This window comes from Scomber scombrus, chromosome 23 (genome assembly GCF_963691925.1).
Source record: "Scomber scombrus chromosome 23, fScoSco1.1, whole genome shotgun sequence".
Classification (NCBI taxonomy): Eukaryota; Metazoa; Chordata; class Actinopteri; order Scombriformes; family Scombridae; genus Scomber; species Scomber scombrus.
This window is the reverse complement of record NC_084992.1, coordinates 23,998,994-24,011,326: the sequence shown is the minus strand read 5'-3', so window position 1 is coordinate 24,011,326 and position 12,333 is coordinate 23,998,994. Positions and strand designations below refer to the sequence as shown.

The 12,333-nt window shown below is 39.8% G+C and overlaps 1 protein-coding gene across 1 annotated transcript in view; it reads right to left on the bottom strand.

Annotated features, from left to right (window-relative positions):
* Positions 1-9,761, bottom strand: part of mpdu1b (mannose-P-dolichol utilization defect 1b) — a 14,310-nt gene extending 4,549 nt beyond the window's left edge. Inside the window, exons 1-5 of the mRNA XM_062444685.1 lie at positions 9,611-9,761; positions 2,076-2,141; positions 1,152-1,284; positions 884-969; positions 212-330 (exon numbers count right to left, since the gene is read on the bottom strand). Of these exons, the coding sequence (XP_062300669.1) occupies positions 212-330; positions 884-969; positions 1,152-1,284; positions 2,076-2,141; positions 9,611-9,737 (531 nt within the window). The 5' untranslated portion in view covers positions 9,738-9,761. The remainder of the gene's footprint in view (positions 1-211; positions 331-883; positions 970-1,151; positions 1,285-2,075; positions 2,142-9,610) is intronic.
* Positions 9,762-12,333: the final 2,572 nt, after the last annotated feature.

Below are 12,333 nucleotides of genomic sequence, written 5' to 3'. Positions count from 1 at the left end.
CACACACACACACACACACACACACACACACACACACACACAGTCAGTCAGTCAGTCAGTCTCTCCTCTGTGTTGTGTGTCTTTTATAAGCTTAAATGTCTTTACATTTTGGTAATTAAACTGAATATAAGTATTCAACCTAATTCAAAAAAATAAAAATACAAGCATTATATCAGTTTGTATTAATTAGACTTGTGTTGTCTTTGCCTACCCTGGCAATGATGATGGCTGGCATGTTAGAGGCCTGCATTGTGGTAACCACTGACATGGGAGTGACTGGAGACAGTAGAAGAACCAGTAGGCCAAAGAACACAACCACAAACAGGACACCTGGCAGAGAAGAAGCAAACAGACTGAATCAGGGTTTGTGTTTTATTTTACACATTAAACATTCATAACATGTAAACATATTACATGTACTATTTTACATATAATCATATTTCCTACCACTGGCTGTGTATTGCTGGTGAGTTCCACTGCTTCAGCCCTTAGCTGGTTATTTTCAGGTCAAATATGATTTTTTTACCCAGAGGATACTGCACACACGCACCTTTCTAAGGCAAATGAGTATTGGCAAAATTCAACTTGGAGTGAAGTATCTGGATGGATTGCCATGAAACATCGTACAGACTTTCATGATCTGTAAAGGATGAATACTACTAACTGATCCTCTGACTTTTACTCTAGCACCAGCAGGCTGACAAAATACTTTGCTTTATGATCCAATAACTGCAAAACTAATGACATTCCTATCTGCCCAAGCTGTACTTTGAGGTTAATTTGCTAATTAGCAAATGTTTGCATGCTAAACTATGGGTGGGTTTATGATTGGTCAGAACTAATTGACTGAACAGTGATTGTTGATTGTGGATGCATCTCTAACCTCTGCTGGTCTTCCCTTGATAGTGCTGAATGAGGAGGCCGATGGTGACAGTTTGCAGCATGAGGAACAGAGCCTCGCCCCAGGAACTGAGGTAACATTCAGCAAAGGTTATTAGTTAGGTATTCACATTTTAAGACAAAAAAGTGGAGCACTTCATCTAATTCAGCTTACAGTGCTGTTATACAAGATTATAGAAAATAAAATGTAGATTCCACATGGTGCTCTGTGTACATTTAAACTTGACAGAGTTGATTTAAATATGGGCAACCTGAAGGGGAACTTGTTGGCAATACTGTAGGCCATTGTTCCCGTGATGGCCAGCAGCTCTAGTATCACAGTCTGGAAGCTCAGCCCCTCAGCGCTCTTTGCTCCCACCACCTTTAAGATCTGAGGCAGCTTCACTGTGAATAAGAAGGGAGGAGAGTCAAGATAAACAGTGCCTGTTTCATTCATAACAGTAATAAACAGGATAAACACTGTTGAAAACAAAGATCAAGAGAGAGAGACAGTTTTATTCTTTCACTAACATTCAAAAGCTTGCTGTTGAAGCATCAATTAATGACTCTGCTGCTTACACTTAGACATTTTCAAATCAATTTCTCTCTTTAGAGAGCAAATTCTGCTGCTGGTTTATAAAGTTCAACATGCACAAGTGTTGATGGCAGAACGTTAAATTGGTACTCATTTCTATTAGCTCACATTCTGTATTTAAAGAGTTTTGCCGGTTATTTATGTATTCATCCTTGCAGTTGGCATAATTGAAAATATAGAATATATAGAGCGTTGGTCAGATGCAAACTTTTCTTCTTCTGCTGTGGTCACATTTTGAAAGGTAATTGTTATTGTTTCTTCACAGCTTTTCAAGTTCATTTAAATGATCTTTGGATCATCTTTATTTATATTTCTATAACATTTCTGCATCACTGGTTAAGAAAATCTACACACTGCAAACTACTATAATAATTCAGTCACAACTTCAGGGCTGCTGGAATAAAATAACTAAAAAATGAGACAAAATCTTAAACCTAAAGTTACTAAACTAAACTTATTCAATTGTCATTAGTTTAGTTTAGTCATTGCTTGTATCTTGACTATAATAATAATGAAATCATTAAACTCTACTAAAATGGATGTATATTTTAAACTAAACTAAAACTAAGGTGTCAAAGTTAGAGGAAGTGAGATGTTTTACCCAGTGCTGATCCCAGAATGATGCCAATCCCCAGGCCTTTGCTCAGCACAATCTTCAGACATGGTACTGGAACAAAACATTAAAAAAATAAGTAGCAAGCTGGCAATGATTTTCACACATCAGTCAGATCATTTAAAGCAGAAAGAGAGAGGAAGTCAGTGTTTCCCACAGACCAGGTAGCAATGTGTGGTGCAGGGTCGTACGGAGACCTTTTGAGGGGCAGGGGCTCTGACCAGGGGGAGGCGGCGTTGCCATTGTAGCAGCAGTGCTGTGTGTCGGTAACTAAGCAACACTAGGGGGGTCCGGGGGTATGCTCCCCCAGATGAACATTTTGAAAAATAATAGGGTTGCAACTAACGATTATTTTTATAATCGATTAATCAGATAAAATAATATTTTTTTAATTTCCACCCCTTCATTCAAAAACAAAACATTATTTCAAATTGACATTGCAAAAAAGTGCTCAAACAACATGTTGCTGCTGGGACGTCCCTGAGCTGTTAAAGTAATATTAAATTATAAATAATAATTTAAACTAAACAACTAAATGTTAATGTCTGATAGCTTTAACAAAATATCATACACATGTATGCTACACAAAAAGATATTTTCTGTTGTTCAATCGACCTGAGCTGTTGGAACAATAAATAAAAGATAAATAATAATAATGGTTTATTTTTGTAGTTACCAGTTTTACTTTTACCATCATTAGGCTTCCATACTTAGCTACTAGCTGCTGCTCTCCTCCTCTCCTACTGCTGACTGTGAGATCTGAGCAGGTAGAAGCTGATAGTTCACTAACTAGAACCAAGGAGCACACTGCAACAAGGTTAATGATCCACACGGTGACATTATATCATTGATATGACGCAAAAGCGATAGAAAACCGATCGTTTTTTGTGCGCGTGCATACGTGCGGACGCGCGCTTCGTGCCGCCCTCGGCAGGATGCAGCACACACTTTCTAGTTTAATGTAGTGTGAACTGCTCCTACACTTTAGAAGACTTTGGTGCAATTGGTCTAATAAGTGTGTGTACGAGAATAACAGGGAGAAAGATGCTATGCGGAGATGAATGAACGGAACAATATTTATATTTTAAAATCGCGTTTAACAAAAAAAAACAAAAAACAACAACCCAGAATCAATTCGTGGCCCTCGGTGTTGATTCTGTGGCGCCGCGTCACACATTGGTCTATGTATGGGAAACACTGGAAGTACATGGAGAGAAGTCTCGATATGTCTGGCAAAGCAGCAATGTGTAAGAACTACAGTGCATTAGTCTTCCCTCAATACTTTGACTCCCCAACTATGTATGTGGCTCTCATCCTCCTGCCCATTGGTTTATACTAAAGATGTAAATCTTTAAAGATAAATATTTTCATTTAAAAAAAAGGCTCCATAGAGGATGAAATAGTTTGTTGAGGATTATTTTCAATAAGGCATCCACATTTTTGGATGTGGAGATGCATTTATTAAATGGGTGAATGTGATATATTCTGACCAAAGGGCAGCAGTGATGACAAATGGCATATCATCACCTTTCTTTGGCTTAAAATGTGGGACTAAACAAGGAGATCCTCTCAGCCAGCTTCTTTTCACTTTATTTCTGGAACCCTTACCCGCTACAATGTACATCTACAGCATTTCCTGAAGTCAGTGTTTGCCTGTTTGCACATATACTATTATATGATACAAGGTCTAACAGAATGTTTAGCCTCTTCATTTAGTATGCATGGACAACTTTAAGAGGTGTACTAATGAAGATTCAGACAGGAAATATTACCAGATTACCCAGATGTTAGTCTAAATGATGACTCATTACTTAATGCAACCAAAACTCAGAGAAGACATCTATTTTTAGGTCATTTACGAATGCATTCTCTCATTAGTATAAATCATCTCTCAGGAGGACCAAAACGATCAATAAAAAGAAATAAATGACTTAATAAATGAATTCATGTTATTACCACCAACAATAATATTAAGAATACTTATGTTATTAATTAACTTAATTAATTTATATAAAATGATTGACATAAGTTTATATTTCTGTTTTAATTTTCTTCTTATTTATTTACCTTTGTATAGATTCTTGTTGTTACTTTCCCATTTTATTTATACATTTTTAATCAGGGCCCGAGCACCGAGTGGAGGGAAAGCCCTATTGTAATCGTACGGATTATTATTAGGGCCCGAGCGCTGACTGGTGCGAAGGCCCTATTGTTTCTGGTCCGTTTATTATTATTTTTCGCCGAAACAATGGCCGTTTTCGCTGCCTTAGCGTGCGCGAAAACTCATGAAATTTTACACATGCACCAGTCGCGCAAAAAGGCTAGGCAAAATGGCTCGACAGCACCACCTAGGCACACTTAAAATCGCTCCAGATTGACGTAGAAGAATGAAATTCAGTACGCATATATATCATGACCAGACGCACAAAAAACGTACTGGGACCTTTACCAACAGGAAGTCGGCCATTTTGGTTCAAAGTTGTGATTTTGGCCATTTCCAGCCCGCCTACTTTAACGAACTCCTCCTTCATGTTTGACCTCAGCAACTTCAAATTGAGAGAGTATCATCTACAGACCTGGGAGATGAAAAGTTATTAAAATGGTGACTTTTCATCATTCACAAGGGGGTGTGGCCGGGCGGCAAATTTTGATCCTTCACCATGAAAAATAGTACAGACGCACAAAAAAGCCTCTTGGAGCCAGGAAGTTGGCCATCTTGGAAAAACTGGTCAATTTTTGGCCATTTTAAGTCTTCCGTCTCCAAATTTACTGTGTCATCTTAAGTTATTAAGTCTGCATCAAACGCCCTTACCGTGATGCCACGCCAAAGTCTGCTCATTCGCCATGCTGTAACTTTAACAGACATGTTCCAATCATTTGTAGTCTAAGTCTGCCATCTAGTGGAGTAAACTTGTATTGATTCAGGATACCTGATTAGATATAACAGTTGCCTCAGTTTTCTGTTTCTAGTTCAAGTTTATTGACTGTATTATTAGTATTATGTTTTTAGTCCACACTCCAACTAACAGCTTACAAAGCCACCACACTAATGCCATCATCATCTACACACTACAAATGTTGATAAAATGTACACCCACATTTAATTACATCCTTACTTTTTCTCAATCATGCACATTTATGTCTGTCACCTGACATTTATTTACATACAACATCCTTACACAACACCCTAAACATAACATAGACATATACATTATTACAAGTTACATTAAGGCCAATTCCCACAATGTTTCAACAACATTTGGGGAATTTTCATACCAGCTACATCATCGGAAAAATGGTTTACATCTCAAACACACTTTAAAGCAGCTAAATCCATAAATATCCTGCATCTTCCTCAGTGTCAAACCAAACACTTTTATCATATCATATTCATGACTGGTGTGATTTTCCTCTGCATTCCCTTATGATTAGTGGCTGAATGTGTTACTTACTGGCTTTTTTCTAGCTCCACATAGTGAACAAAGTGTTATTTCACCACTTCATGCAAAATCAAATAAAAGCCTGCGTGCTAGCCCTCCGACAGCGTCACAGCCCGACGTGCGTGGGGAGCGAAGGCCTGTTCAGGAAGTAACATGCGTCATTCTTTGACTAATTACTCCCAGAATCTTAAGTAGGTACACCTGAAATTGACACATATAAGACATAAGACCTTGGTGATGCTACATTCTGCAGCTCATGACCCATAATCAAATACCGTTGCCATGGCAACACATTCTACGCCATGACTTTCGATTATGTTTTTTGAGGGGCAAGGGATTCTTCTGCAATCACGAAACTTGACACATACGTCTGGAGTGGGACCAGTTAACATCCCATATAGGTCATTGGCTTGGGCGTGGCTAAATGGCACAACAGCGCCACCCTGAAAATTTCAAAATTGAACCCGCGCCTTCCACATTGACGTAGAGAAATGAAATCGACAAAGCATATGTATCCAGACGCACAATAAAGCCTCTTGGAGCCATACCCTAACTCCAACAGGAAGTCGGCCATTTTGAATTGTATTTGCGAATTTGGCGTTTTCCATGCATCGTATTTGAACGAATTCCTCCTAGAGATTTAATCTGACCGACTTCAAATTCACTCAGAAGGCGTGAGGAATCTTGAGGTATGGCCATCGCTGCTTACAGCTTTAATTAGGGCCCGAGCACTGACCAGTCTGTGAGGGACCTATTGCTTTTGCCAAGATTCTTCTTATTAGGGCCCGAGCACTGACAAGTCAGTGAGGGACCTATTGCTTTTGCCAAGATTCTTCTTATTATTATTAAGCACGCTCTTATGCCGCGTAATGATTCGCATTTTTGGTGGCTGCTGTCAATGCCCTGCGACTGCGACAAGCACTGACATTCCTGCGTATGAAGACCTCTACCTGCGCGCCCTCCGACTGTGCCACAGCCCGACGTGCATAGGATGTGTGAGGGCCCTTCGACACTGCTTGCAGTTTTAATTATTTTTCACTCTCTTATGCCGCGTAATTTTTTGGTGGCCTGAACATGCATGAAAACTCATGAAATTCAGCACACACGTCATATCTGGTGAAAATGTATTTAATTTAACGTGATTGGACGCAAGCGTGGTAAGGGGACTCGCTAGCGCCCCCTAACGTCGGGTCATGTGACCACAAAACTTCTCGGATCTGCATGAAATTTCCATATGTCATAGGTCTCATCGGATCATTGGGAAATTAATTTTGTGGAATTTTTTTTACCAAACAGGAAGTCGACCACGCGGCGTGGCGTGCAGCGATTTTCATTTTTCGAACACCGCTTTGAGGACTTTATGATGTTCACAGAATCATGAAACCTGCCACGTAGGTTTCAAATCATGAGCCTTTTTCATCTGATACCACATTTGCCCAACATTTTGCCCCAACAGCTCAGTAGCGCCCCCTAATGCCTTTTCCCACTTAGGCTGTACTGACAAACTCTAAAACTCACCAAATTGGACACACTCGTCAAGACTCACGAATATTATTTTTTGGTATAACCGCAACATTTTCAGTGCCAAAATGACTCTACAGCGCCCCCTAGAACATTAAAAGTTGAAGCCCCGCCTTCTACATGCACGTACATGAACGAAATTTAGGATTCATATATATCATGACCAGACGCACAAAAAAGCCTCTTGGACCCACATCGTAAATCCAACAGGAAGTCGGCCATGTTGGATCACAGGTGCAATTTTTCCGCCATTTTCCCCATTTCCAGGCCTCGTACTTTAACGAACTCCTCCTACAGTTTTGACTCCAGAGACTTCAGATTCGAACTGTATCATCCTCAGACCTTGATGATGTAAACTTGACAACAGATTTTACCTACGTTATACCAGGTGGGCGTGGCAGTCGTTTGTTTGTATAAACAAGCAACTCCTTATAACTCCTCAATACATTGTCGGATGTTTATACATGCAGCACGTGAAATGTCACACTTGGTGACGCCGTTTCAATTTCAACATCATTGGGGGTGGGTGTGGCAAGGGGTCTCCATAGCGCCCCCTAACAGCAGGTCATGTGACCAAAAAATTAGTTTGATCTTCGTGAAATTTACAGGACTCATAGCACTCATGGGTAAAGCCCCAAATTAATTTTTTTGAAATTTTCACTCTAACAGGAAGTGAGTTATTGTGCATTTCCTGCGTCAATTTTCCGTTTTTCCCACATCGTTTAGAGGAATTTCCCGTCTTCACAGAATCACCAAATTGGCCACATAGGTCCACACTCAGGAGCACTTTAATTTGATATCACACCTGCCCCTGGGCGTGGCACAACAGCTCAGTAGCGCCCCCTAATGCCTTTAACCATTTTGTACATTTTAAAAAACTCCTACACTCACCAAATTGTACACATACTTCAACAGTCATGAATATTGACTACTGACAAAGTTTGGGATTTTTAAGTGAGAAGATGACTCCACAGCGCCCCCTAAAAGATTTCAAAATTTAAGCCCAGCCTTCCACATTGACAAAGAGAAATGAAATCGACAAGGCCTACGTTTCATGTCCAGACACACCAAAAAGCCTCTTGGACCCATACCCTAAGTCCAACAGGAAGTCGGCCATCCAGGCAAACATGCTCAATCTTGATGATTTTTATTATTATTATAGTTTTACGCCTTTTTGACAGCCTAAACATGCCCCAAAACTCACCAAAACTTGCAATCATGTCCGATCCGGCGAAAAATTTTATATTTTAAGGATCGCGGAAATGGGCGACGCAAAATGGATTAATAGCGCCCCCTAGAACATTTTAAAAATCAAGCCCCTCGACTCAGATTGACATAGAGAAACAAAATTCGGTAAACACATGTATCGTGTAAAGACGCACTAAAAAGCCTGTTGGACCCATACCCTAAGTCCAACAGGAAGTCGGTCATCCAGGCAACAATGCTCAATCTTAATGCTTTTTTTGGCCCTTCATCCACATTCCTTTGTGCTGAGAAGTCACCCAGACTCATTTGTGGTCTTAGTTTGCCATCTAGTGGAGACATTAACCGCATCACACAATGTTCAATTAAAGGCACAGGAGCAAAGACATCCAGTTTTGATAGCCCTGCCACTGCTGCACGTACGGCACGCGTTACAGTTGGGGGTAAAATTGCCCGGTGCCCCCTGCTTGCAGTTTTAATTTCATTAATTACTGTATTATTTTCTCTTTGCCCCTTGTTTATTTCTACATTTTCCTTTGACAGATGTCACTGCTGCTGCATTTCTTCATTGTATTGAGATGGGATGTTGAAGCCAGCACTGTGTGAGCCTCATGGTTTTGTTCCGCTGGCAAAGACAGCTGCTTAATCAGCTCTGCCTTTGTTTTTAACTTCCATATCAGTTAGCATGCTGGCTTGAATTAAGAAGTAATGTCTGTTGTGTGTTCAGTATTATTAGGCAGTGTAACTAACCACAAGGTGATGAGGGATGATACCAATGTTACTTATCTAACATTATGAGCATCCTGTGTTGTTACCAGTTACCATTCGGCATGACATTAGTTAGGGGTTATAATCATATGTAGGCTATATAGTGTGTCTATGTGGGCCAAGGTGAACCTAAATGATCCAGAATTTAAGGAGTGGCTAATGAACCTCCTCAGTCACCAGTGTTCTGCTTTATTAATGACGTCACACTTCCTGGATTGACGTTCCCAGTGATCACAATCCAGGTAGCAGTTTCTTTCCCACATAAACACACTCAGTGAAGAGACTAACTTTTATATGAAGGTGTTATGTAGGACACTGGATTCTCAATTACTTTTAAATGATGCTAAAATCCCGGTGGGTTCACATATGTTCCAATTAATTTAACGTAGAAACGCTAGGTTACGTTAAATTACGTTTTAAATTAAGCACCAATCTTTTGCTTCCTTCATAGACCCACAGACCAACAAGATGCCCTATGGGCTAAATTACCCTCCTGAAGTTACATGTATTTAAAATAACAAGAGCTTATCATCAACACTAACTAAGTCGGTCACTCTGCTGCCAGTTTTCAAAGTAAAAGGAGCCACTTACCGTCTAAAAAGTTGAAACTGAGAAAGAATTCATCATAGCATGATTCTGGCATAAAATATGTCAACAAAAGCCCTTTAAATGGATCCATAAACGATGACCCCATATCCAACACTGTATCCTCAGCCATTGTGGAGCTCAAATGTGACGTTGCGTCTTTTTCTTCTTTTTCCTTTTTGACGGATCACAAACCAATGTAGAAGTACATACCGCCACCTACTGCACCGGAGTGTGTCAAGCTCAACATCAAGATCAACTTTATTGTACCACTAGATGGGATCATTTGTTCCGTGCTAACAACCCGTATTGTAGCCATAATAAATAAACTAAAGATACCATAAAATTCATAAAGCAACAATGTACACATGGAGCAATACAAAGGAAATAATTACATCATAAATACTCAGTGCCAAATAGCAACTCTAATAGATGAATACAAAAGAAAACACACACACACACACACATGCACACACACACACACACACACACACACACACACACACACACACACACACACACACACACACACACACACACACACACACAGAACATGAGATGAGTCAATAATGATCTTATTGGCCTGATGCAAGGAAGCCTGTTCATAAATTATCTGCAGGGATAAGTGCTCTTTAACACCAATGATTTTCCATACAGTAAGAATGAAATGGAACAGTTCATTTTTTAACTGCACGTAAATGGTTACTGAACCAAACTGTTATGCCGTACCTGATCAGGCTATCTAGAACTGCCAGATAAAATGTCAACATACATTTATTGTCAACACCATGAGCTCTCAGAAAATGTAAAATATTGCAACCATTGTTGTAGTCTGCGACAGAGGTTATCAGAGGTGCTCCAGGTAAGTCGCACCAATTCACAAACCTTTGAATTTCCAAAAAGTAGCCAGATGGGTCGCAGCCTTTTTTCAATAAAGATACAGTTGCAGTGTCGTCTTAGAATTGAATGATGTGATTGTTTGGATAAAAACTTCTGCACTCCTCTGTATAAAAAATTAAACAGGACCGGTGATCTAACGCAGCCCTGTGTGGTTCCTGTGTTCAGAGTTTTTGATTCAGACAGAGTTCCATTGACACTAATGGTGCTTTTCCACTACACAGTTCCAGCACGACTCGACTCGGCTCGTTTTTTTTTTTGCGTTTCCACTAGGTAAAGTACCTGGTAGCTGGTACTTTTTTAGTACCTGCTCTGGTGAGGTTCCAAGCGAGCCGAGCCGATACTAAATGTTACGTCAACAGACTGCCGGCCACTGATTGGTCAGAAGAGTTGTCGCTGGAAGAGTCCCACACAAGAATCAAACCCGGCATTTTTAAATACCGGTAGCAGCGTTACCATAGTTACAGCCATACGGCTCAATTTTCTTGCTTTGTGTGTGACAAAAAGCCTCATACAGCAGCAAGTACACCACTGCCTCAATGTCCTCCATTGTTTATGTGTTTTGTGTCGCGTATAAAACGAAGTCACGGCAGTTTCGCAGAGCCGTGCTATGACGACCCCGCCCACTTTGAGTAGGTACTTTTTTGTAATGGAAAAGGTTGTTTCTACGATTGGTTGAAAATGAATAATACCATTTAATAATAAGAGGGTGAACCCTAAAAACATTCAGCCTCTTAATTAAAAGATGTGGCTGCAGCGTATTAAAAGCTGAACTCAAATCAACAAATAAAAGGCGTACATATGAAGTAGACGTAGTGCCCGTTAACAAAATGAGTCATGACTATAATTGCGTCATTTGTACTTCTGTTACTCTTGTTAGCAAACGGAAAGGGATCTAAAAAAGAACTGACCTCTGTTTTCAAAAAAATGTATCATCATTTTCTCAAAACACAACGAAGTGCCTGCAACAGGGCAGTTGTCATTATTCTCTTTACTTGCTTTGTTGGGTACAAGAATAATAATAGAGCTTTTCCTGATAGAAAGAGCACAGTGAGTATTAAGAGACGTCTGGTATATCGGGTACCAGGTTTCTGCTAGCTCTTTGCTTTAAGATTTCAATAAGCACCCAGAGATGTCATCTAGTCAAGAGGCCTTCCTGGGGCACAAAAAGTCTCTCCACAACATGCTGATTGATGGTGAGAAGAGATTGATAGTCAGAAGCAGGTACACAGTCCAGAGCTGCTTTTTGCTCATGCTAGAAGCATCTTGTTTCAAATCTGCAGAAGAAATCATTTAACTAATTTGCCTTTCCTCCCTTGTTAATCACATTAATACACCTTTTAGATGGAACAGTGTGTGTCATGGCTTTCAGAGAGTACCACAGTTACTTAGTATTCATTGCCAAGCTAACGTTCCTGCTCTTTAATGCCATATTTTCCCGTACCAAGCCCTCTTTAATTTCATTAGAAATATAAGATTAGTTTTTTTGGGTACATAGTAATTGATTTTTGAGTTAAAACATTATCTTTACAAAAGCTAATGTAACCAGTGATAGTATTTGTAACCTCCTCTAATTCCAGGTCATGAAAGAGGTCCCAGTTGGTACAGGAAAAACACCCTCTTAGAATTCTGGTATCATCATGATCCCATTCCCATATCATTTGTCCAGAATATTTTTACCTCTGGGATTACAGTCCACATATTGAATGAACCTGGGTAACATAGCCTCAAGTTTACAATGATTAAACTCACCTAAGATAAAACAGGGTGCTTCAGGAGTGTGTTTCAATTGCCTGTGGATACAGTCTACTATAGTAGTAGCTGCTATTGCA